We start from the raw sequence: 23,594 nt of genomic DNA, 5'->3' as shown, positions 1-23,594 counted from the left end.
GTGTCAAGACCACTTGAAGGGCGTGGACGAAGAGGCTGCTCAGCTCAGGGCTGAGGCAGGCAGTACACGTCTTTCCCCTCTGCAAAGGGAAATAGCCGGACAGGGAAAAACGGAGGGGGGAACTAGTATTTTCAAATCTTCCAGTGATAGGGCAGCCAAATTTCACCTCTAAGTCTTGGGAGACCAAGGTAACAAAACGGAGAGCGCACAAGCACAGACGCACCTTACGTAGCTCCCTTCTGAGCTGTAGGAAGACGAAGGAAGAACGCATGCGTGGTGCACGCTTCCGGGCCACACCTCCTCCTCTCCGGGAGCGCTCTGCGCAGGCTCGGGCGCAGGTTGCAGCAGAGAGGGGCCTCAGCTGTTGTGGTTATTGTGCCGCCCCTCCCCCACCCGGACCAAGCGGCGACCCATCGTTGCAGGCCCGTTGCTCTAGCCCCAGCACCCGGGACTAAGGACTCCGTGACCGTGTCTTCGGGCCTGTCCGCGCCGGAGCAACTCGGGACTGCGTAGCACCCCGCATGCCGGTGAGCGACCCGGGACGCGCAGCCTCCAGGTCCCCTTAGGGAGCGGGGCCGAGCGGGCACCCTGGGAAGAGCCGAGCCGGATGAGGAGGTGGAGGAGGGGAGGCTACGGGGCCGCTGGACACGCGCGGAGACCGGGGAGGCGCTCTGGGCTGGGTTATGGAGGTGTATCATCACCTCTTATCCCGGCCCAGCTTCCTGCCTAGGGGCTCCGGGCTTCGGCTCTAGCCGGGCGCACGGGAGAGATTCCAGGTCCCCACACCTTGAGTGGCCAGGTGGCCCCTGGTTTTTCTCTTTTTGAGTTTTCTTGCCCGACTGCCTGTATTTTATCTTTAACCTTTCCAAAGTAGGCAGGCTGTATCCTGGGTTTCATTGATGCAGCTTATGAAAGGCGCCGACTTCCTTCGTTCGGAAGATCACGACCCATTTAAATTGGGTGGAGTCATGTACTTTTTTTCCCTTTTTTCGTAAGGAGTCTAAAGTTTGGGTTGGTTTTAAGTAAATTAAGGAATTTTGATAAAAATATTGAGCACAGGGGCCTAGCACCTCTTTATTATAAACTAAGGAGTCTCCAAGAATAAAAGTTGTTAAAACTTAGCAGTGCTCTGAGGAAAATCCAGTAGGGAGGGCAGGGATGCCCAGTACCTGACGAAGTCTGGCACTTGTCCATTAGCCTTGATAAAACAAACACCAGTCCAAGGCCAACTGTATCAAGGCAACTGTTACATAAGTATAGAAAGCAGGCCCAGACTGAGAGCCACTTGTTCTTGCCTTGTGTCTTTTCCCCTCTTAAGGCATTCCAGTGGGAGGCACCCTATATCTCTGTTAACTGAGATCGTAAAAGGGTGCTACTGAGGCCCATTGATTCCAGCTCATCTAATATTCCATATAGGCCCCAAGGTCAAAGTATGTGGGGACAGTCTGAACCACCTGTGACTGGCAAGTATTGGTTTGGCTTGCATATAATGTCTTCGAACAAAATCAAGAGAAAATAATGCATTTTTAGGAGTCATAAATCATTCACGTTTTTTAACTTAATGGGCAATGTGTATATACATTTTTTAAAAATAGTAAAAATCAGCATCTTTATTCATCATTCTGAAGTTTTAAGTTTGTCTACTAGTCGTATAATTTTTTATCCTGCTGTTTACAGTGTGTTTGGGTGACCCTAACACATGGATGGCATGCCACTTTTAAAAAGCAAACTTTTCTTCATAGCATAAGATAAATTGAATTATTTTGAGTGTCAGTTTTCCTCATTCACATCAGTTCGAAGTTTTTAAAGAAATATGTCTCTTTATATGAATGTCTTTAATAATCTATTTTTAGGAACTGATAAAAAATATATGGTCAAATTTAGAAAGAGAAGGAATGTATTATTTTTAAATTCAGCTTTCCTGCTTTGTTAATTTGTCCTCAGAATGTCAACTGATTAGAATATATGACTTTTTAAGTTTTTTTAATACTTAAAATTGTGGCTTAAACTGCAGTGTTATTGCATTACCTATCTACAGAGGTTATTTTGATATAGGTACTAGCACTAATTATTTATTTTTATTGGTCTTTAAATTTATATTTAATTTCCCTCCTGTATTTTTGATACTGTCATCCTAAAATTTTGAAATTAATGTTCTAAGTTTTGCTGCTTTGTATTGGTGAATTATAGTCAATATTTTAGAATATTAATTTCATAATTTTAACTCCACCAACTGTTGAATGAAAGAAAAATCTGGAGGTTTTTTGAGCTGTTTTTTGTTGCAAGTATTTAAATGTTTAAAGCAAGAAATGTGAGGATGAGAAAGATTGGGGATTTTATTTATCACATAGGGGCATGAATTTTAAAAGGCTGAAAAATACTACTTTGATATTTCCTGGTGATACCTAGTTGTAATCTGCCCAAAGCCACTTTTGCCTTCAGTGCTAATTGATTTAAAGGTAGAATGTGTTTTTGTTTTATTCTAAGAAAAGTGAAGTCCATGTGTTTCTTTTCAGAGAACTCTAAGAAAGTGGAGACTTTTGTCAAATTTCAATGTTGTTTGAAAGCCCATTCTTATCATAACTCTGATCTATCATTTCATAATATTTTGTTAGAAAAACACTTTTGGACTCTAGTAAATGGCTCCCTTGTTTCAGACATTATTTTGATTGAGTATAATTCTAATCCAGATAGTGATTTGAACGCTCCCTTGAAGGTCGTTCTAAATTAATTTGATCGGTATAAATATCCTATAATGTTCTTGAGTATACATCTTGACTGAAGTTTACTGTAAGATGTTTTTTTTTCTTAGACATGGGAAAGTCTTTTTCTCATTTGCCTTTACATTCAAATAAAGAAGATGCTTATGATGGAGTCACATCAACTGAAAATATAAGGACTGGATTGGTTAATAGTGAAGTCCATAATGAAGATGGAAGAAGTGGAGATGTCTCTCAGTTTCCATATGTGGAATTTACAGGAAGGGACAGTGTCACTTGCCCCACTTGTCAAGGAACAGGAAGAATTCCTAGGGGTATGTGTTATTGCACTGTTTTTTCTTTGAAGAATGATTCCAAGTGTTTGCACAAATACTATGAAATCCATGGGTCTGAGCACAACCCTTTATGTTTTAAAAGACTTAGAATTACAGTTAAAACTTCATATCAGTTATCTTCAGTCAAAAGGACACAAAGAAACAAACATAAAGATTTTAATTAGGGTCTTAAAGCAATAATGAAAACCACTCTTCTACCTCCAGTATCTTTTCTTTCCCACCTGCAATTATAGCAGATATGCAGCATCTCTTGACTGTAAACTTTAGTCCTGTTTGGCATCAGTAGAAGTCATATCACAGTCACCTTGCCGTATTGAGTGTTAGGAGCAATTTAAGTAATGTGGTGACCTAATATTTCTGATTTGTTATTTAAAGAATTATAATAAGTTGGTCATGCACTAATTAGTTATTTTTTAAAGGATCTACATGAAGAGGGATGGTATATGAAGATGAGCCATATAGGAAAAAAAAATCAGTTTGTGGCATGTCATAGGGGAAGTCAGTAGGGAGTAATCTCCACCTGCTGTTTGTAGGCTACTTTAGTAGCAATGGCAATAAGTAGCAATAGTAAAAGTACCTTGTACTATTCTCATTTTCTGCTTGGTTGAATTGATATTTGACCCTGGAGAGACCCCGAGGGTAGGACAAAATGACAATATAAGGCTTTATCTTGCAGAGGTAGTAGGTATTTGAGAATAAAAGGATTATTGTTGTTACAGGTATTAATGCACCAGGCTGGAGGCAGGGAGAGGGCTGGAGTCTCATTTTTGCAATCTGGATACTATATTTTTGAGGTATAGCTAGTAGGCATTTTTAGCAGCCTGGATGTACATTGTGGATAGTAAGATTGAGGAGGAATTCAGAGGTATTTTTTGTCTGAGCAACTGGAAGAATGGAGTAGCCATTTATTAAAATGGAGAAAAGAAGGTTTGAGTGTATGTGTCAGGTGAGAGATCAGGAGCTCAATTTTAGATATGTAAGTTTGGAGATGCATATTTGACATCTAAATGGCTATGTTCAATAGGAAGTTAGTTATAATAAGGGCCTAGAATTCAGATGCAAGGCCTAGGCTGGAGTCATCAGTGTATAGATGATACTTCAGGTGAGTTGGATGACAGCACCAAGGTTGTCAATGTGAATAGAAAACAGAAGAGACTTTAGCACTGAACATTGGGGCATTGCAACATTTTGGGTCAGTGACATGAGAAAGAATTAGCAAAGGACACTAAAAAGAGCAGCTAGAGTAGAAGTAGGAAATCCCTTTGTCTGTGGTGTCTTAGAAGATAAATGAAGAAGATATACTCCTTGGTAGAGGAGAGATTGATCAACTGTGTTAGACCTGATCAAGTAATGTGAGGACTGAGAACTGGCCATGGGATTTGGTGATTTAGAGGCCACCTTTAAAAGAGCAGTTTTGGTAGTCTGCAAAAGAATGTATAGCATGTGTAGAGTAGGATCAGGAGTGCATAGAAGGAGCAAAGTTATAGTCAGAAAATAGCTTTTTTGAGGAGTTTTGCTGTTTCAGAGGAAAAGGAGAGAAGAGAGGTGGTAGCTAGAGGGGGCTATACATCAGGAGAAGAATTTTTTAAAGATGGAATGAATAATATGTTTGTATGCTGATGAGATTTTTCCATAGAGAAAACATTGTTAATGCAGGCAACAGAGGACAATTATTAGATCTAGTGCACAAGTGCAGAGGGCTGCTCCTCCAGAGAAGCATGGGCAATTTGCTCCCAGCAGTAGAAGGGAAGGTAGAGTATATGGACACAGAGGCAAGTGGGTGGGTGGGTAGATGTGGTCGTAGCTTGTGGAAGTTCTCTTTGCCACATCATGAGCTGAGAGTAAGGATAGGGGAGAAGATATTGGAGGTTTGAAGAGAAAGTGGAAGTTATGAAATTGTAGTTTGGGAGAGTCAGATTAAGAGTATGCACTTTTATTTTGGGCTGTGCCACACGGCTTGCGGGATCCCTGACCAGGCATCGCATCCAGCCCTACGGCAGTGAAAGTACAGAGTCCTAACCACTGGAACACCAGGGAATTCCCCAGATTGAGAGTATGAACTAGAGAAATATAGGTGGCATTATTAAGGGCCACTTGAGATAGTAATCTAAATGAGACTAGTGAGCATAGTTGTTTGTGTTTCTTTATCTACTTTTAGCTGTGTGGATATAGGCACAGTCGCCAAAGGGTTGGTTTTAACCAGTTGCAGTTTAGACAGATGAATACCACCAAACAAGATAGGATATGTACACACACACACACACACACACACACACACACACACACACACATATTATATATATGTGGGTATGGTAGGGGGAGTGTAGATGAGGGGGGACTTGTGGAGGGAGCAGGGAGGAGTAATGAAAGTATTATGGAAAGCTTTAAAAGAGAACTTGACTGCGGTGCTTTGATAGTTAATACAAAGAGCCAAGTTGTGATAAGATTGGAAAATTGGCATTTAAAAGTCCATTTATCCATTAAAGCATACGGATAATGCTCAACCCAAGAAAGAAATACTGAATTTTGAAGTGACTTAATGTGGAGAGGTGTGTGACCTGAAAGAGTCCTGGAAGACTGTGTATAAATAGGGGTTCTTGGAGCATGAGACTTAATATGTGTCAGTTTTGGTTTTCAGGGGAGATAGTGTAGGAACCTCTGCAGTTATAGGGGTTTCAGGACAGCGGTAACAAAATGTTTCTTCTGCTCTCATTCAGATAATCAAATTGAAGTCTTAATGGAAAACTGTGGGGAATAGAAAACTGGGTGAAGGAAGGCCTGGTAAATTCAGATCTTCTGAAAGCTGGGACTTTTTAGATTTTTTTTCTCAGTGGAAGAAAGAGTTACTCTTTCTCATTCTTTATAATATTTTTGTTAGCTAGAAATCTAGGTATGAAAAAACACAATATCTGCTTTGGAACTCAGCTGCTACTGGATAATTTTTGAAGATGTTGAGAGCATTTTACTAAAGGAATGAGATGAGAACCAGGTAGTAGTCTGGTCTTTCCAAACCAGACTTTGATGAGGAACCACTATATTTTTAATTAATCATGTTAATAAATTTCTAAATCTAATTCTTTTACTTTTAGGACAAGAAAACCAACTGGTGGCATTAATTCCATACAGTGATCAGAGATTAAGGCCAAGAAGAACGTAAGTGATTATAAGAAAATGGCAGTTTTTTTGTATTTTTTGCTTTTTGTATTATGTATAAGTAAATATTTTAATTAAAACTATTCAAAGGAAAAATGCTATCAGGTTGTTAAGTTATACCATCATATACTTTATGTCATTAAATAAAAAAAGGATTCCTGATTGTGGTAAGTTCTTGAAAAGTACTTGAGAGAAATGGTGTAGAACACAAGCCAAGGAAATTGAGCATAGATGTAATTGGAGTCCCTGAAGAAAATCAAAGGAGGCAAACTGAACAAATAGCAAACATTTAATTCAAGATCACTTCCCTGAAGTAAAGCAATACGTGAATCCACATATTGAAAAGACGAGGACTTGGGCTTCTCTGGTGGCGCAGTGGTTGAGAGTCTGCCTGCCAATGCAGGGGACACGGGTTCGATCCCTGGTCTGGGAGGATCCCACATGCCGTGGAGCAGCTGGGCCCGTGAGCCACAACTATTGAGCCTGCGCGTCTGGGGCCTGTGCTCTGTAACAAGAAAGGCCGCGACAGTGAGAGGCACGCGCACTGCGATGAAGAATGGCCCCCGCTTGCCACAACTAGAGAAAGCCCTTGCACAGAAATGAAGACCCAACACAGCAAAAATTAATTAATTAATTAATAAACTCCTACCCCCCAACATCTTCAAAAAAAAAAGACAAGGACTTCCCTGGTGGCCCAGTGGCTAAGTCTCTGTGCCCCCCATGCAGGGGGCCCAGGTTTGATCCCTGGTCAGGGAGCTAGATCTCGCATGAGGCAAGAAGATCCTGCGTGCCACAACTAAGACCCGGCACAGCCAAATAAATAAGTAAATATTTTTTAAAAAAGTTTAAAAAAAGAAAAGACATAGCATAATTTTGGAAATAATCAACCTTCTTAGTGAAATTACTGGACTTCAAAGGAGAAAACTGAAAAGCCCCTTTGAGCATCCAAGCAAAGGATCGATTAATTTATAAGGGATAGAAAATCAGATTGGCATGTTACTTCTTGACCACAATGCTTTAAACACATAAGCAGTAGAACAGCATGTCTAAGTCATCATGGAAAGAAAATGAACCCAGCAGTTTATAAACAGTCAGTCTGACCCTTTATTATATAATATATAGACAGTTATGAATGTGCAAGAAATTAGGGTTAATTTTCTAACCCTAACAAGCAGAGGGAGTAGCACCTGAAAGGGCCAGAGGAGTGGTCCAGCCTTCAGATGTATGGCTAAAGTAAACAGCGCTGTGGGAAAGTGGTACAGATGAGGCTAGAGAAAATAACAAGGACCAGATCCTGGCACCTGTAGTAAGCTAAGAAATCTGAGAACTTATAGGAAGCTCCTCAAGAATTTTTAGGAGTTTCAAATTTGTAATAAAAAACAGTAACTCTCAATATGTAGTAAAATTATAATATTTTGGGAAAACTGTGGTTCTTTATAAGTTGGAGTTGTGATGGGGTAGTCAAGAAATTATTAATTGCTTTTGTCTCCATACTTTAGCTATGTCATTTAATCCTCAAAACAAACCTACAGGTTTTAAAATGGAGGAAAAGAGTAAATTACCTAAAATGTTACAAATATGAAATGGCAGATATAGAATTGTAACTTGAGTCCAAATAAACCGCACAGCCTTCATAACTTCATCAGTACTGTATACTTTGCAGGATTCTGTTACTGTCCCTAGAGCCATAAGAAAAATTATTACTGATGAGTTTTGTAATAGAGATCTATGTACTTCATCAGTGAACTAGCCAATTTTTCAATTTGGTATGAAATACTAAGTGGAATGTTATTTTATTGTCCCACCAGGTTTAGTAATATTTGTTATGGCTGTAAGCTTTGGGCACAAAGTAATTTAGAATACTGATTCATATATTCACACCTAGAGCTGACTTACAGGCCCTAGGTACCAGAGTGTGGTGGGCTCACCTGCCCATGAGAAATAAAAACACTAAAGTGTAAAAAACTCCAACAATGTTCACATTTTTATCATGATTTTTAAACTCTTTTTATACCTTTTTAAGGTGTTTTGGTGTATAATGGGCAGTATAAGTGTGTGTTTAAACTACCTGTTAGGTAATCCGGTAGTGATCACCACCCTACTCAAGTTGGAAGTCCAGAGTGAGTGAGTGGGAACTTCTCTCTTTGCTCCAGACAGCAGTACAGGTCAAGTAGTAATGATTTAGTGAATTTTTGTTTGTTTTATTTTATTTTATTTTATTTTGCGGTACGCGGGCCTCTCACTGTTGTGGCCTCTCCCATTGCGGAGCATAGGCTCCGGATGCGCAGGCTCAGCGGCCATGGCTCACCGGCCCAGCCGCTCTGCGGCACGTGGGATCTTCCCGGACCAGGGCCTGAACCCGTGTACCCTGCATCGGCAGGCGAACTCTCAACAACTGCGCCACCAGGGAAGCCCTATTTTGTTTTTTGATAAATAATTTTGCTCTCTTTTCTTAACTTGGACAACTTAAAATACTCAGAAACAGTTATAAAACATCTGCAAGAAGTACTTGAAATAACTGTTGTGAGGGATAAGATGAGATCCATCAGGGCATTTAGGTACAAATCTCTCTTTAGGGAAGAGAGGATGGAGGAAACGATAAAACAAGAATTTTTTGGATGGCTAGAATCTAAGGAAAAGATAAACTAAGTGACATGCAAGACAGAAAAAGAAGCCAAAAGAAGGGTGCTATGGGCTTTGACAGAGTGCTGTTTATTGGAGAAACCAGGGAAATTCTTTCATCCCTGAGTGTCCATGGGGAGATTGCTTCCAGGAGCCCTCGCATATACCAAAATCTGCTGATGCTCAGGTCCCTCATATAAAATGGCATAGTACAGTCGACCCTCCACATCTGAGGTTTCAAATTTGTAGATTCAACCAACCATAGAGGGAAATTTTGATCCATGGTTGGTTGAATTCAGGGATTAGAAACCCACAAATACTGGAGGGCCAACTGCAGTGTCTTGAAACTCTAGTTTTGTTGGTAAACCTAAAGATAAGAGGCAGTTTTCATCTATGGAAATAAAGAGTGAGAGATGGAAGAGAAACACTTCCATCTGGGAGGTAGATGAATAGCAAAGCCACGCGAGTTTTTTTTTTTTTTCCTTGTCTTATCTCTGCATAATAATATCCCCTTTCTTGATTTTAAAGAAACAGTTTAGCAGCATCTTCAAAGCAGACATGATTAATGTAAACAATATTTTTAAAAAGGAGTACAGGGACTTCCCTGGTGGCACAGTGGTTAAGAATCTTCCTGCCAATGCAGGAGACACATGTTGGAGCCCTGGTCCGGGAAGATCCCACATGCTGTGGAGCAACTAAGCCCATGCGCCACAACTACTGAGCCTGCGCTCTAGAGCCCATGAGCCACAACTACTGAGCCCGCATGCTGCAACTACTGAAGCCCACGCACCTAAAGCCTGTGCTCCACAGCAAGAGAAGCCACTGCAATGAGGAGCCTGTGCACCACAAAGAAGAGTAGCCCCTGCTCACCGCAGCTAGAGAAAGCCCATGCGCACCAATGAAGACCCAATGCAGCCAAAAATAAATAATTTATTTTAAAAATAAGTAAAAAGGAGTACATAAATACTTTCGGGTGAGGAAGCTCAAAACAGACTGTCTTAGTGAGATTGATGAGGCATATGGTTATGTCATTACATTTTTAAGGGCTTCATAGGTGGTTCTGATGAGCAGTGACTTTAGGGAATCATATAATGCCAAAACTCATATGTGAAAATTCTGCTTCAGTGAATTCATCAGGGAGTCTTGAAATCTATACTTTTATAAAGCTCCCCAGCTTGATTCTGATGAGCAGCCTGGTTTGGGAATCACCACAGTAAATGTTCTATCTATAATAAGCCTGAAATCCTAGTCTCCAAAAAGGTAAATATGTCTTTTAAGGAGACCATTTTAACACTTAATAGATTCCAAACTAACTCTGTTCAATACTTTTATAATGTAAAAATTTGGTAAAAATCATACATCTTTTCCTGCTGGTATAAAAGGGGAAAAATTCAAAATGAAAATGTCTTCTCTAAATGTTTCATTATGTAATTTTTGATGCATGTATATTTAAATATTCCATTTTCCTTTTCAGAAAACTGTATGTGATGGCTTCTGTGTTTGTCTGTCTGCTTCTTTCTGGACTGGCTGTGTTTTTCCTTTTCCCTCGCTCTATCGACGTGAAATACATTGGTGTAAAATCGGCATACGTCAGTTATGATGTTCCAAAGCGTACAATATATTTAAATATCACGGTAAGTACATATTTATATTAAAAATATTTGACTTCATTCTTTTTTTTTTTTTTTTTTTTTGGTGGTATGCGGGCCTCTCACTGTTGTGGCCTCTTCCGTTGCGGAGCACAGGCTCCAGACACGCAGGCTCAGCGGCCATGGCTCAGCAGCCATGGATCATGGGCCCAGCCGCTCCGCGGCATGTGGGATCTTCCCGGACCGGGACACGAACCCGTGTCCCCTGCATCGGCAGGCGGACTCTCAACCACTGCACCACCAGGGATGCCCTGACTTCATTCTTTTATCATGTTAAGCAGCACCTTTGTCCTTATTGAGAGAACATTAAAGGTAACACTCAGTTTTCTTTCTGTATGTCTGCTATATTGACCTTTTCTGTCATTTCTGATTCTGCTGAAAATGGCAAATTGGCAAATTCTGTGTATTCAGAATCATTTCGCATTTGAAGATGCCTTTGGGAGGGTAAAATAAACAAAACAATTAATTACTGGGAAAAAAGTAATTACAATCTATTTACTTTTCAGCATTTGACTCTGAATAGCTTCTAGCCAGATGTTAACATAGTTAGTTCAATACATGTTATACATGTAACATTTTCATTTCCTTGTGTTTTGTGAAACACAATTTTTGCCGTCTTTAACAGACCATTCCTTTGTTTTAAAAGGTAGAGAACAAGTGAATGATTTCTCTTGCAAATTAGTATGTGTGAAAATCTGTGTTTCTCAGGACAGTGGTTTTTAGGACTCTACAGCCTTCCCACACTTGAAAACAAACAAGCAAACAAACAAACACCTCAGAGAAGGTCTTGTACCTGTTTTACATGTTAACATTTATTTGAAAAAAGCATGGTTTGCAAACCACCGTATTATTAAAAAGGAATATATATGTTGCTTCAGGCTTTAAGGTACATCTGTGTGGCAGTGATTTGTTTGGAAGAGAGATATTGGACTTCAGTTGGTTTTCCTCAAAGAGGTGGTTGGTATGCTTCAGGTTGAGGTAGAGATGCCTGTGGTGCTGGTTGGGAGGAGGGGGATTTACAGGGACAGGAAGTGAAATGGAATGTATGTTAAAGTGGAATTACTACTTAATTATAGGAAAAAAAGAACTCCCATGAATTCATTTATCCTCATGGCATACTGTCAAACGTTGTCAACCTTTAAAAAAACACAAAAAAAATTTTTAAAATCCTGGGAATTCTCTGGCAGTCCAGTGGTTAGGACTCTCCTTTTTCACTACTGAGGGCCCAGGTTCCATCCCTGGTTGGGGAACTAAGATCCCACAAGCTGGGACTTCCCTGGTAGTCCAGTGGGTAAGACTCTGAACTCCTAATGCAGAAGGGGCCCAGGTTTGATCCCTGGTCAGGGAACTAGATCCCTCATGCATGCCACAGCTAAGAAGTCCACGTGCTGCCACTAAGAAGCCTGCATGCCGCAACTAAAGATCCCACGTGCCGCAACGAAGACCTGGCACAGCCTAAATAAATAAATATTTTTTAAAAAAGATCCCACAAGCTGCACTGCGCAGCCGAAAAAAAAAACTATATACATGGAAAAAATATATATGCATAAAACATAACACAGTACTAATTGTAAATCATTTCCTATCACTGGGGAATTATCGTTGGGTATTTTTCCACTGTAACAGCCATTTGGAAAAAGGAACAAATTTTCCCTTTTTCTGTGGGGTTTAAAACAGTGGGTGGATATTTTTGGCCAACCTCCAGAGTCTGTTTTAGTATTAAATAACTGTAAATTTATAATGAAAAGTAATAAAAATTATGTGCTGGGTCCTTTTAGATACCAGAAAGTATATTTAAATGTAAATATCTTACTTTATTTTAAATAATTATTCAGGAATTCCCACTTTTAGGGGTACTAGTACTTGACTAAATTGAGAAAGTGTGAACATTAAATAGGAAATAGGTTTATTATATAGATAAGCATTAGGTTTAACTGGATGACAGTGAGAAAAAAGCTGAGATTTCTCACGGGGTGAAGATGGCGGAAGAGTAAAACGCGGAGATCACCTTCCTCCCCACAGATACATCAGAAATACATCTACACGTGGAACAACTACAGAAAACCCACTGAACGCTGGCAGAAGACCTCAGATCTCCCAAAAGGCAAGAAACTCCCCACGTACCTGGGTAGGGCAAAAGAAAAAAGAATAAACAGAGACAAAAGAATAGGGACGGGACCTGCACCAGTGGGAAGGAGCTGTGAAGGAGGAAACGTTTCCACACACTAGGAAGCCCCTTTGCGGGCGGAGACTGCGGGTGGCGTAGGGGGAAAGCTTTGGAGCCGCGGAGGAGAGCACAGCAACAGGGGTGCAGAGGGCAAAGTGGAGAGATTCCTGCACAGAGGATCAGTTCCGACCGGCACTCACCAGCCCAAGAGGCTTGCCTGCTCACCCACTGGGGTGGGCGGGGGCTGGGAGATGAGGCTCAGGCTTCAGTTGGATTGCAGGGACAGGACTGGTGGCGTGAACACAGCCTGAAGGGGTTAGTGCACCACAGCTAGCTGGGAGGGAGTCAGGGAAAAAAGTCTGGACCTTCCGAAGAGGCAGGAGACTTTTTCTTCCCTCTTTGTTTCCTGATGCGCAAAGAGAGGGGATTAAGAGGGCTGCTTACAGGAGCTCCAGAGACGGGCGCGACCTGCGGCTATCAGCGCGGACCCCAGAGATGGCCATGAGACGCTAAGGCCGCTGCTGCTGCCACCAAGAAGCCTGTGTGCGAGCACAGGTCACTCTCCACACCTCCCCTCCCAGGAGCCTGTGCAGCCCGCCACTACCAGGGTCCCAGGATCCAGGGACAACTTCCTCTGGAGAACGCACAGCGCGCCTCAGGCTGGTGCAACGTCATGCTGGCCTCTGCCACCGCAGGCTCGCCCCGCATCCATACCGCTCTCTCCCCCCGGCCTGAGTGAGCCAGAGCCCCCGAATCAGTGGCTCCTTTAACCCCCACTTCTGCAAGCCAGAAGGGAGTGGCAGGACGTATTAAAAGTGATGAAGGAGAAAAACCTACAACCAAGATTACTCTACCCAGCAAGGATCTCATTCAGATTTCATGGAGAAATTAAAACTTTTACAGACAAGGAAAAGCTAAGAGAATTCAGCACCACCAAACCAGCTTTACAACAAATGCTAAAGGAACTTCTCAAGGCAAGAAACACGAGAGAAGGAAAAGACATACAATAACAAACCCAAAACAATTAAGAAAATGGGAATAGGAGCATACATATCGATAATTACCTTAAATGTAAATGGATTAAATGCTCCCACCAAAAGACACAGACTGGCTGAATAGATACAAAAACAAGACCCATATATATACTGTCTACAAGAGACCCACTTCAGACCTAGGGACACATACAGACTGAAAGTGAGGGGATGGAAAAAGATATTCCATTCAAATGGAAATCCAAAGAAAGCTGGAGTAGCAATTCTCATATCAGACAAAATAGACTTTAAAATAAAGACTATTACAAGAGACAAAGAAGGACACTACATAATGATCAAGGGATCGATCCAAGAAGAAGATATAACAATTGTAAATATTTATGCACCCAACATAGGAGCACCTCAATACATAAGGCAAATACTAACAGCCATAAAAGGGGAAATTGACAGTAACACTTTCATAGTAGGGGACTTTAACACCCCACTTTCACCAATGGACAGATCATCCAAAATGAAAATAAATAAGGAAACACAAGCTTTAAATGATACATTAAACAAGATGGACTTAATTGATATTTATAGGACATTGCATCCAAAACCAACAGAATACACATTTTTCTCAAGTGCTCATGGAACATTTTCCAGGATAGATTATATCTTGGGTCACAAATCAAACCTTGGTAAATTTAAGAAAATTGAAATGGTATCAAGTATCTTTTCCAATACAACACTATGAGACTAGATATCAATTACAGGGAACGATCTGTAAAAAATACAAACACATGGAGGCTAAACAATACACTACTTAATAACGAAGTGATCACTGAAGAAATCAAAAAGGAAATCAAAAAATACCTGGAAACAAATGACAGTTGAGACATGACGACCCAAAACCTATGGGATGCAGCAAAAGCAGTTCTAAGAGGGAAGTTTATAGCAATACAATCCTACCTTAAGAAACAGGAAACATCTCGAATAAAAATCTAACGTTGCACCTAAAGCAGTTAGAGAAAGAAGAACAAAAAGACCCCAAAGTTAGCAGAAGGAAAGAAATCATAAAGATCACATCAGAAATAAATGAAAAAGATATGAAGGAAACAATAGCAAAGATCAATAAAACTAAAAGCTGGTTCTTAGAGAAGATAAACAAAATTGATAAACCATTAGCCAGACTCCTCAAGAGAAAAAGGGAGAAGACTCAATAGAAATGAAAAAGGAGAAGTAACAACTGATACTGCAGAAATACAAAAGATTATGAGAGATTACTACAAGCAACTCTATGCCAATAAAACGGACAACCTGGAAGAACTGGACAGATTCTTAGAAATGCACAACCTGCCAAGACTGAATCAGGAAGAAATAGAAAATATGAACAGACCAATCACAAGCACTGAAATTGAAACTGTGATTAAAAATCTTCCAACAAAAAAAAAAAAAAAAAAAATCTTCCAACAAACAAAAGCCCAGGACCGGATGGCTTCACAGGCGAATTCTGTCAAACATTTAGAGAAGACCTAACACTTATCCTTCTCAAACTCTTCCAAAATATTGCAGAGGGAGGAAAACTCCCAAACTCATTCTATGAGGCCACCATCACCCTGATACCAAAACCAGACAAGGATGTCACAAAGCAAGAAAACTACAGTTCAGTATCACTGATGAATATAGATGCAAAAATCCTCAACAAAATACTAGCAAACAGAATCCAACAGCACATTAAAAGGATCATACACCATCATTAAGTGGGGTTTATTCCAGGAATGCGAGGACTTTTCAATACTTGCAAATCAATCAACATGATACACCATATTAACAAATTGAAGGAGAAAAACCATATGATCGTCTCAATAGATTCAGAGAAAGCCTTCAACAAAATTCAACACCCATTTATGATAAAAACCCTGCAGAGAGTAGGCATAGAGGGAACTTTCCTCAACATAATAAAGGCGATATATGACAAACCCACAGCCAACATCATCCTCAATGGTGAAAAACTGAAACCATATCCACTTAGATCAGGAACAAGAGAAGGTTGCCCACTCTCACCACTCTTATTCAACGTAGTTTTGGAAGTTTTAGCCACAGCAATCAGAGAAGAAAAGGAAATAAAAGGAATCCAAATCAGAAAAGAACAAGTAAAGCTGTCACTGTTTGCAGATGACATGATATACTATACATAGAGAATCCTACAGATGCTACCGGAAAACTACTAGAGCTAGTCAATGAATTTGGTAAAGTAGCAGGATACAAAATCAATGCAGAGAAATCTCTGGCATTCCTATACACTAATGATGAAAAATTTGAGAGTGAAATTAAGAAAACACTCCCATTTACCATTGCAACAAAAAGAATAAAATATTTAGGAATAAACCTACCTAAGGAGACAAAAGACCTGTATGCATATACTATATTCTTGGATTGGAAGAATAAACATTGTGAAAATGACTCTACTACCCAAAGCAATCTACAGATTCAATGCAATCCCTATCAAACTACCACTGGCATTTTTCACAGAATTAGAACAAAAAATTTCACAATTTATATGGAAACACAAGGGACCCCAAATAGCCAAAGCAATCTTGAGAACAAAAAATGGAGCTGGAGGAATCAGGCTCCCTGACTTCAGACTATACTACAAAGCTACAGTAATCAAGACAGTATGGTACTGGCACAAAACCAGAAAGATAGATCAATGGAACAGGATAGAAAGCCCAGAGATAAACCCATGCACATATGGTCATCTTAAATTTGATAAAGGAGGCAGGAATGTACAGTGGAGAAAGGACAGCCTCTTCAATAAGTGGTGCTGGGAAAACTGGACAGGTGCATGTAAAAGAATGAGATTATATCACTCCCTAACACCATACACAGAAATAAGCTCAAAATGGATTAAAGACCTAAATGTAAGGCCAGAAACTATCAAACTCTTTGAGGAAAACATAGGCAGAACACTCTATGACATAAATCCCAGCAAGATCCTTTTTCACCCACCTCCTAGAGAAATGGAAATAAAAACAAAAATAAACAAATGGGACCTAATGAAACTTAAAAGCTTTTGCACAGCAAAGGAAACCATAAACAAAACCAAAAGACAACCCTCAAAATGGGAGAAAATATTTGCAAATCAAGCAACTAACAAAGGATTAATCTCCAAAATTTACATGCAGCTCATGCAGCTCAATAACAAAAAAACAACCCAATCCAAAAATGGGCAGAAGACCTAAACAGACATTTCTCCAAAGAAGATATACAGATTGCCAACAAACACATGAAAGAATGCTCAACATCATTAATCATTAGAGAAATGCAAATCAAAATTACAATGAGGTATCCTCTCAAAATGGTCAGGATAGCCATCATCAAAAAATCTAGAAACAATAAATGCTTAAGAGGGTGTGGAGAAAAGGGAACACTCTTGCACTGCTGGTGGGAATGTGAATTGGTTCAGCCACTATGGAGAACAGTATGGAGGTTCCTTAAAAAACTACAAATAGAACTTCCATATGACCCAGCAATCCCACTACTGGGCATATACCCTGAGAAAACCATAATTCAAAAACAGTCATGTACCAAAATGTTTATTGCATCTCTATTTACAATAACCAGGAGATGGAAGCAACCTAAGTATCCATCATTGAATGAATGGATAAAGAAGATGTGGCACATATATACAGTGGAATATTACTTAGCCATAAAAAGAAACGAAATTGAGTTATTTGTAGTGAGGTTGATGGACCTAGAGTCTGTCATACAGAGTGAAGTAAGTCAGAAAGAGAAAGACAAATACTGTATGCTAACACATATATATGGAATCTAAGGGGAAAAAAATGTCATGAAGAACCTAGGGGTAAGACGGGAATAAAGACACAGACCTACTAGAGAATGGACTTGAGGTTATGGGGAGGGGTAAGGGTAAGCTGTGACAAAGTGAGAGAGTGGCATGGACATATATTCACTACCAAACGTAAAATAGATAGCTAGTGGGAAGCAGCTGCATAGCACAGGGAGATCAGCTCGGTGCTTTGTGACCGCCTAGAGGGGTGGGATAGGAAGGGTGGGAGGGAGGGAGACGCAAGAGGGAAGAGATATGGGAAAATATGTATATGTATAACTGATTCACTTCGTTATAAAGCAGAAACTAACACACCATTGTAAAGCAATTATACTCCAATAAAGATGTTAAAAAAAAAGTGAGATTTCTGTAGGTTTTCTATCAGTATTTTGAGAAATGTAATTATATCGTATTACTTTTGTTTCTTAAAATGAGTAGTATATATTACTACTCTTTTTTAGTAATATTTATTGTCTTTCTAATTATGAAAATGTTTAATTATCATTATAAGACATTTGAAAAATACCATAATGTATATCTTTACTTTTATCCAGGCCTGACTATTAACATGTAGTCTGCCCTCCATATCCACTAGTTCTGCATCCATGGATTCAATCAACCTGATTGAAAAATTTTTTTTTAATTCAGAAAAATTTGTTTTTTATAAATTAATTTGTGGGGTTTATTTTTGGCTGTGTTGCGTCCTCATTGCTGTGCACGGGCTTTCTCTAGTTGCGGCGAGCAGGGGCTATTCTTCATTATGGTGTATGGGCTTCTCATTGTGGTGGCTTCTTGTTGCAGAGCATGGACTCTAGGCACTCGGGCTTCAGTAGTTGTCGCATGCGGGTTCTAGAGCGCAGGCTCAGTAGTTGTGTTGCACAGGCTTAGTTGCTCCGTGGCATGTGGGATCTTCCCGGGCCAGGGATTGAACCCATGTCCTCTGCCTTGCCAGGTGGATTCTTAACCGCTGCGCCATCAGGGAAGCCCTATCTGTTATTTCTTGATTTAACATTTTTCCTTTTTATTTTGTTGACTATTTTCTAAAATAATTTGAAACAATTGTTTTAAGTTAGAATTGCAAAAGTTGGCCCCAGCTGTTAAGTATAGAAATGATACAACTGCATTTCTTTCCAACCAGTTTTGAATCTATCCCATTTCTTCTCAAAAGTGACCTGCTAGAAATCTCTACTCATGTAGTTAAAATACCAGTTTTTTTAAATAGAAAGTTTATTTAATGTTGTGTTTAACATTTTAAAATGTTGTCTTTGTATTTAATTGAATCGGAAGTAGCTTAGTCAGTGAAGATGTACATGTTAACATTTAGAAAATTTTTGATGAAATTTTAGAATTTTTTATTGAATTTTTGCTAAGGCTACAAATACATTTTCTAACATTCATTTTTCTGTATTCTTGTACTACACATTTTCTGGGCCTACTTTTTAAAAGTATGTGTTCATTGTAGGCATTTTATATACATAGTACTCATGCATATGGGCTTCCCTGGTGGCGCAGTGGTTGAGACTCCGCCTGCCTATGCAGAGGACACGGGTTCGTGCCTTGGTCCGGGAAGATCCCACATGCCGCGGAGCAGCTGGGCCCGTGAGCCATGGCCCCTGAGCCTGCGCGTCTGGAGCCTGTGCTCCGCAACAGGAGAGGCCACAACAGTGAGAGGCCTGTGTACTGCAAAACAACAAAACAAACAAACAAAAAAAACATAGTACTCATGCATAAAACCATATAATTGGTTCATTGAATGTTCTTGACATTTTTTGGTGATACTTTCCTTCCTCCTAATAAATTAAGCATAGCCACAGCTGGAGAGTCATCTTCTGTATTAATTTTGATTCATATTATGCTTATTCTAAGATAACGTGTACATTTTGTGCTTCCTTTCTTTTTCAGAACACACTAAATATAACGAACAATAACTATTATTCTGTTGAAGTTGAAAACATCACTGCACAAGTTCAGTTTTCAAAAACAGTTATTGGAAAGGCACGCTTAAACAACATTACCAATATTGGTCCACTGGATATGAAACAGGTAAGCTTCATTCATGAAATACTTTGGAGGAGTTAAACAAGTCTCAAGTTTGTGTATCATATTAACTTGAGGGAGATGGGGGATTTCTTAAAGAACTAGACTTTGAATTGTATCCCATACCTGTGTAAGAAAAAGTCCTAGAATCAAACCCATAAAGGGAGAAATTTCCAAACTCTTTGAAGTTACAAAATGTATCTAAATACTTGATGTTTTGATCCTGTTCTCTATTGATTTAATTTTTGCCTTTCAGATTGATTATACAGTACCTACTATCATAGCAGAAGAAATGAGTTATATGTTGTAAGTTCTGATTTTTAATTATTTTCTCTCACTAAATTATAAAGAGTAAGTATGTGTAGGTGTGAATATATATATATGTTTAATTTCCCATCATCTTAGAAGTGACAAGACCACATTTTGGAATATTCCTTCCGGCCTCTGATCATCTCTGTTCTTCTCTTTTCCCCTTTCAACATGTATAATGTTAATGTATATATATGTATACACATAATTTTATTTTCAGAATTAGGATCATATACACCATGGCACTTTTTATTTACTATGTTATGAGAATCATAATCTCACATATTCTAGTATTTGTTTCTGATTTAGTATAGGAGGACTAAAAATGCTAATGATGTTTAGAACTCTATTGCTGGTTTGAAGTTGTAAAGCTTTTAAATTAGGTCTAAATGATTATTAGCTCTTGTTAAGTAAAAAATAGTGATAAATTTTTATCATCTTTTGATGTCAGCTTGATATAGAATTTCTGAGTAACAAACTGGCTACTAAAATTTCAAAAGGTAAACAAAAAGTAAAAATAATAAGTAGACAACTCTACAACTGCTGTAGTATGAAGGCATAGAATAAGAAGCCATGAAAATATTAATCATCATTTGAGATACAGAAAATGCTCAACCATTAAATGCTTATTTATTATATCTTTTAATAGTATTTCTGTTAGCTTTAACATAGGAAGAGGAACTGTAATTAAACTATTTTAAATTTATAATGTCAGTTTGTATTTATTCACATTGTTTTTTCTTTAACAGTGATTTCTGTACACTGACATCCATCAAAGTGCATAACATAGTACTCATGATGCAGTAAGTACAAATTTTTTTTTTGAGAGGTTCTTTGTTTAAAAACTTTATAACATTGGCTTAAAGTATACACATATTTATAAATGCTGTCTCATTTGGGTTTTAAGCCTTACAGGAGTGCAATGAGGTGAAGTAAATAGTATCCCACTTTACACATGAGGAAATGGGAGCTCAGAGGAGTAGTGAAGGATCACACAGCTGCTAAATAGTGAATCTGAACCTTGCAAGAACTTGGGAAAATGGTAGAAATTGGGATAGAGAGAAGGATGAGCTCAACACCCAATTCCTTGCTGCCTGTGGTCGGCAGTAACAGTAGTGAAGACCAGGAATGTTATTGGTTTGCAAATCGGGTGTTATCCTAAGCCATGAAAACACTGTAGGTTATAGGTTGGGTATTTGGGCCATTAGCTAACATTTGATTAACCTTTTCCTCTGATGAGAGAACTGTGTGATTATTTTTAAAAGTGCACTGAACTAAATATATTTTTAATTAAAGATTGGTGTTTTGAAAAAATACATTTTTGTATATAATTATTTTTGGATAGGGCTTTCTCAGCCAGCATTCCTGTTGTCTATTGGGGAAATATTCCCTAAAAGGCCCATGTCCACAATATTAAGTTATCATTAATCAAATAATCTCTCCCTGGAGAGAATTTTGATATATAAAGTGTTGTCACTTTAGAAAGCTTTTTTAATATATAACTCTTCAGTGTTTCTCCCCATTTATTTTGTTTTTAGAGTTACTGTAACAACAACTTACTTTGGACACTCAGAACAGATATCCCAGGAGAGGTACCAGTACGTTGATTGTGGAAGGAACACAACTTATCAGTTGGGGCAGTCTGAATATCTAAATGTACTTCAGCCACAGCAGTGAAAACTGAGAGATGCACCTGGAGAAGAAATACCTATTGACATTTTCCAAACTCTGAAGGATGAGGTACTTACTTCCTGATAGGAGATCTTAAATTGAACAACCTAAAGTTTACACTTCTGTTTTAAAAGTACAGCTAAGAGTATGTGGACTTGTAGGTCATTACAACTCTCTACTCTGTGTTCATGATATTTGTACCAGGATCTTTTACTTGAATCTAAATTTACTGATTGGTTTTCTTTGTTCCTGGTCCCCAAAGGGGAAAACTAAGACTTCTCCTACAGGATAAATAATTATTTAAAATTCATAGCTCTAATTACTACTGAAAACATAATTGATGATTTGTGATGAATATAATTATGTGATGAACATAATTTGAGAAACTTTATTTCTGAATGTTTTTATAGAAAATTACTGTGGGCCTATTCATGAAGACATTTAAAGAGTAACCTTTTTTTTTTTTCCTGTTTTATAAATTCCCTTTGCTACTTGGTAGTATTTCAGCTATATACTATTTTAGCTTTTAGCTAAATGTTTTTATTTTTTCATTTTGAAATCTACTCATTTGCATGTTTTTGTCAGTCTTACTTCAAGCTATTGCTTGCGTAACACTTAATAAACCAAAATAATCTTTGCAGAATTCTGTACCTAAAATTTTTTAAAACCCCTAAATAATGTGTTTCACATGTCTTTCCATGTTAGTTATAGTTGTGTGAAATTTTTATGTAATCTTCAAACATCATTTAATGTACAGTATTGTAAATAAATTCTGCATGGCTTTTATGTAGCTTTAATAAATGTCAAATAAAGTGATACAGATTTAAAATATAGTAAGTTGCTCATAAAAATTTGTAAAGAAAGGAAAATGATATTCAGAAACCTCTAGAATGTATGTTTCCAATTACATATTAGATCAGGCATAACATAGATTTGAAATAAAATATTTTGATGCTCTACTTTTTTTAATGTTGCTTTTCATACTAAAGAATTATGAATACACTTACTTTTCAGAACTGTTAGGTACCCAAATGATCAATTTTATGAATGTTTTAGAGGAGGAAGTTATTTCTTTGGTAAAATTATCCAAGAAATCCTGTTATTAAATTACGGTGGCTATAGCAAAATAAAACCTATATTATGCTTTTAAAAATTACTTTGCACATCATGGATATCATGCCCCTAGCAGTTACATTTTTAAAGGTTTCTACTTTTGGTTTGGATTTTATTTAAAATTGTTTTCAAGTGTAAATTATTGACTTATTCATTTTGCTATTTTATATTTTTAATACCATTTTGCATTTGGGCCTTTTGCCTTTTTGGTTACCACATTCTGAGTACCTTTTAAATACCTACCACTGAGCATGGGGGCTGACTGTGATACCAAAAACAGTAAGTGGCTTGAGAGTAGTTTCCTATGTTCCCTAGTGACAGAGATCAGGTTACCCCTCTCCTTACTCCCAAAGTGCCTAACATGGGTCTGAAACATTCTTATTATAAGTCTGACTCTCTCAACTATAGAACATGAGCTTTATTTAATTAGTTAGAGCTAATGAAGCCCTCCTTTCTGCCTTTAAACCTACTCAGTCCCCTTACTTAGCTTTCATATTACTTTCTCTAAGTTTTCCTCAGTGAACATTTAAATGGGTGAAATGCACTAACTTCTTTTTTTTTTTAACTACTTAGTCTTCCCTTAATCCATCGCTAACTCATCCATCCTTACTATTAAACTAAAATCACCCCTTTAAATTTATTATGGATTTTGTAGTCCAACCCAATCTTTAATATTTTTTCTGCTATGTTTTTTGACTACTCCCCTTCTCCTTGAAATTGCACTTTTCTAATGTGTGTGTTCTATTTGTATTTTTCATGTCATTCTCATTTCATTTTTTCTCATTCTCCTATCTTTTGATATCTTTTAATGAGTAGTATCCAGACCCTCTTCTGCCTCAAAATTTCTACTCCTGTATCTTCAGCAATCACCTATATTAAGGCTTCTAGCTCTGTTTCTACATACCTGACAGTAACCTGTCTAGTTTCTCATTTAGCTAATGCCTTAGAGATAACAGTATTTCAGTGACTGTGTAAAAATCAAACATTGTTAAAA

At 38.4% G+C, this 23,594-nt stretch overlaps 1 protein-coding gene and 1 non-coding gene across 2 annotated transcripts; both read left to right on the top strand.

Moving 5' to 3' along the window:
• Nucleotides 1-329: 329 nt before the first annotated feature.
• TMEM106B (transmembrane protein 106B) lies at nt 330-22,450 on the top strand. Its single transcript, XM_065884158.1, has 8 exons — nt 330-527; nt 2,813-3,034; nt 6,145-6,208; nt 10,305-10,464; nt 19,373-19,513; nt 19,764-19,813; nt 20,566-20,619; nt 21,355-22,450. The coding sequence occupies exons 2-8, from the start codon at nt 2,815-2,817 to the stop codon at nt 21,491-21,493; spliced, it is 828 nt and encodes a 275-aa protein (XP_065740230.1). The 5' UTR covers nt 330-527; nt 2,813-2,814; the 3' UTR covers nt 21,494-22,450.
• On the top strand, nt 11,753-11,827 carry TRNAR-CCU (transfer RNA arginine (anticodon CCU)). The gene has a single exon. It is a non-coding gene; the product is annotated as a tRNA-Arg (tRNA).
• Nucleotides 22,451-23,594: the final 1,144 nt, after the last annotated feature.

This window comes from Phocoena phocoena, chromosome 9 (genome assembly GCF_963924675.1).
Source record: "Phocoena phocoena chromosome 9, mPhoPho1.1, whole genome shotgun sequence".
NCBI lineage: Eukaryota > Metazoa > Chordata > Mammalia > Artiodactyla > Phocoenidae > Phocoena > Phocoena phocoena.
The sequence above is the reverse complement of the archived record's forward strand: the minus strand, read 5'-3'. Positions and strand labels throughout refer to the sequence as shown.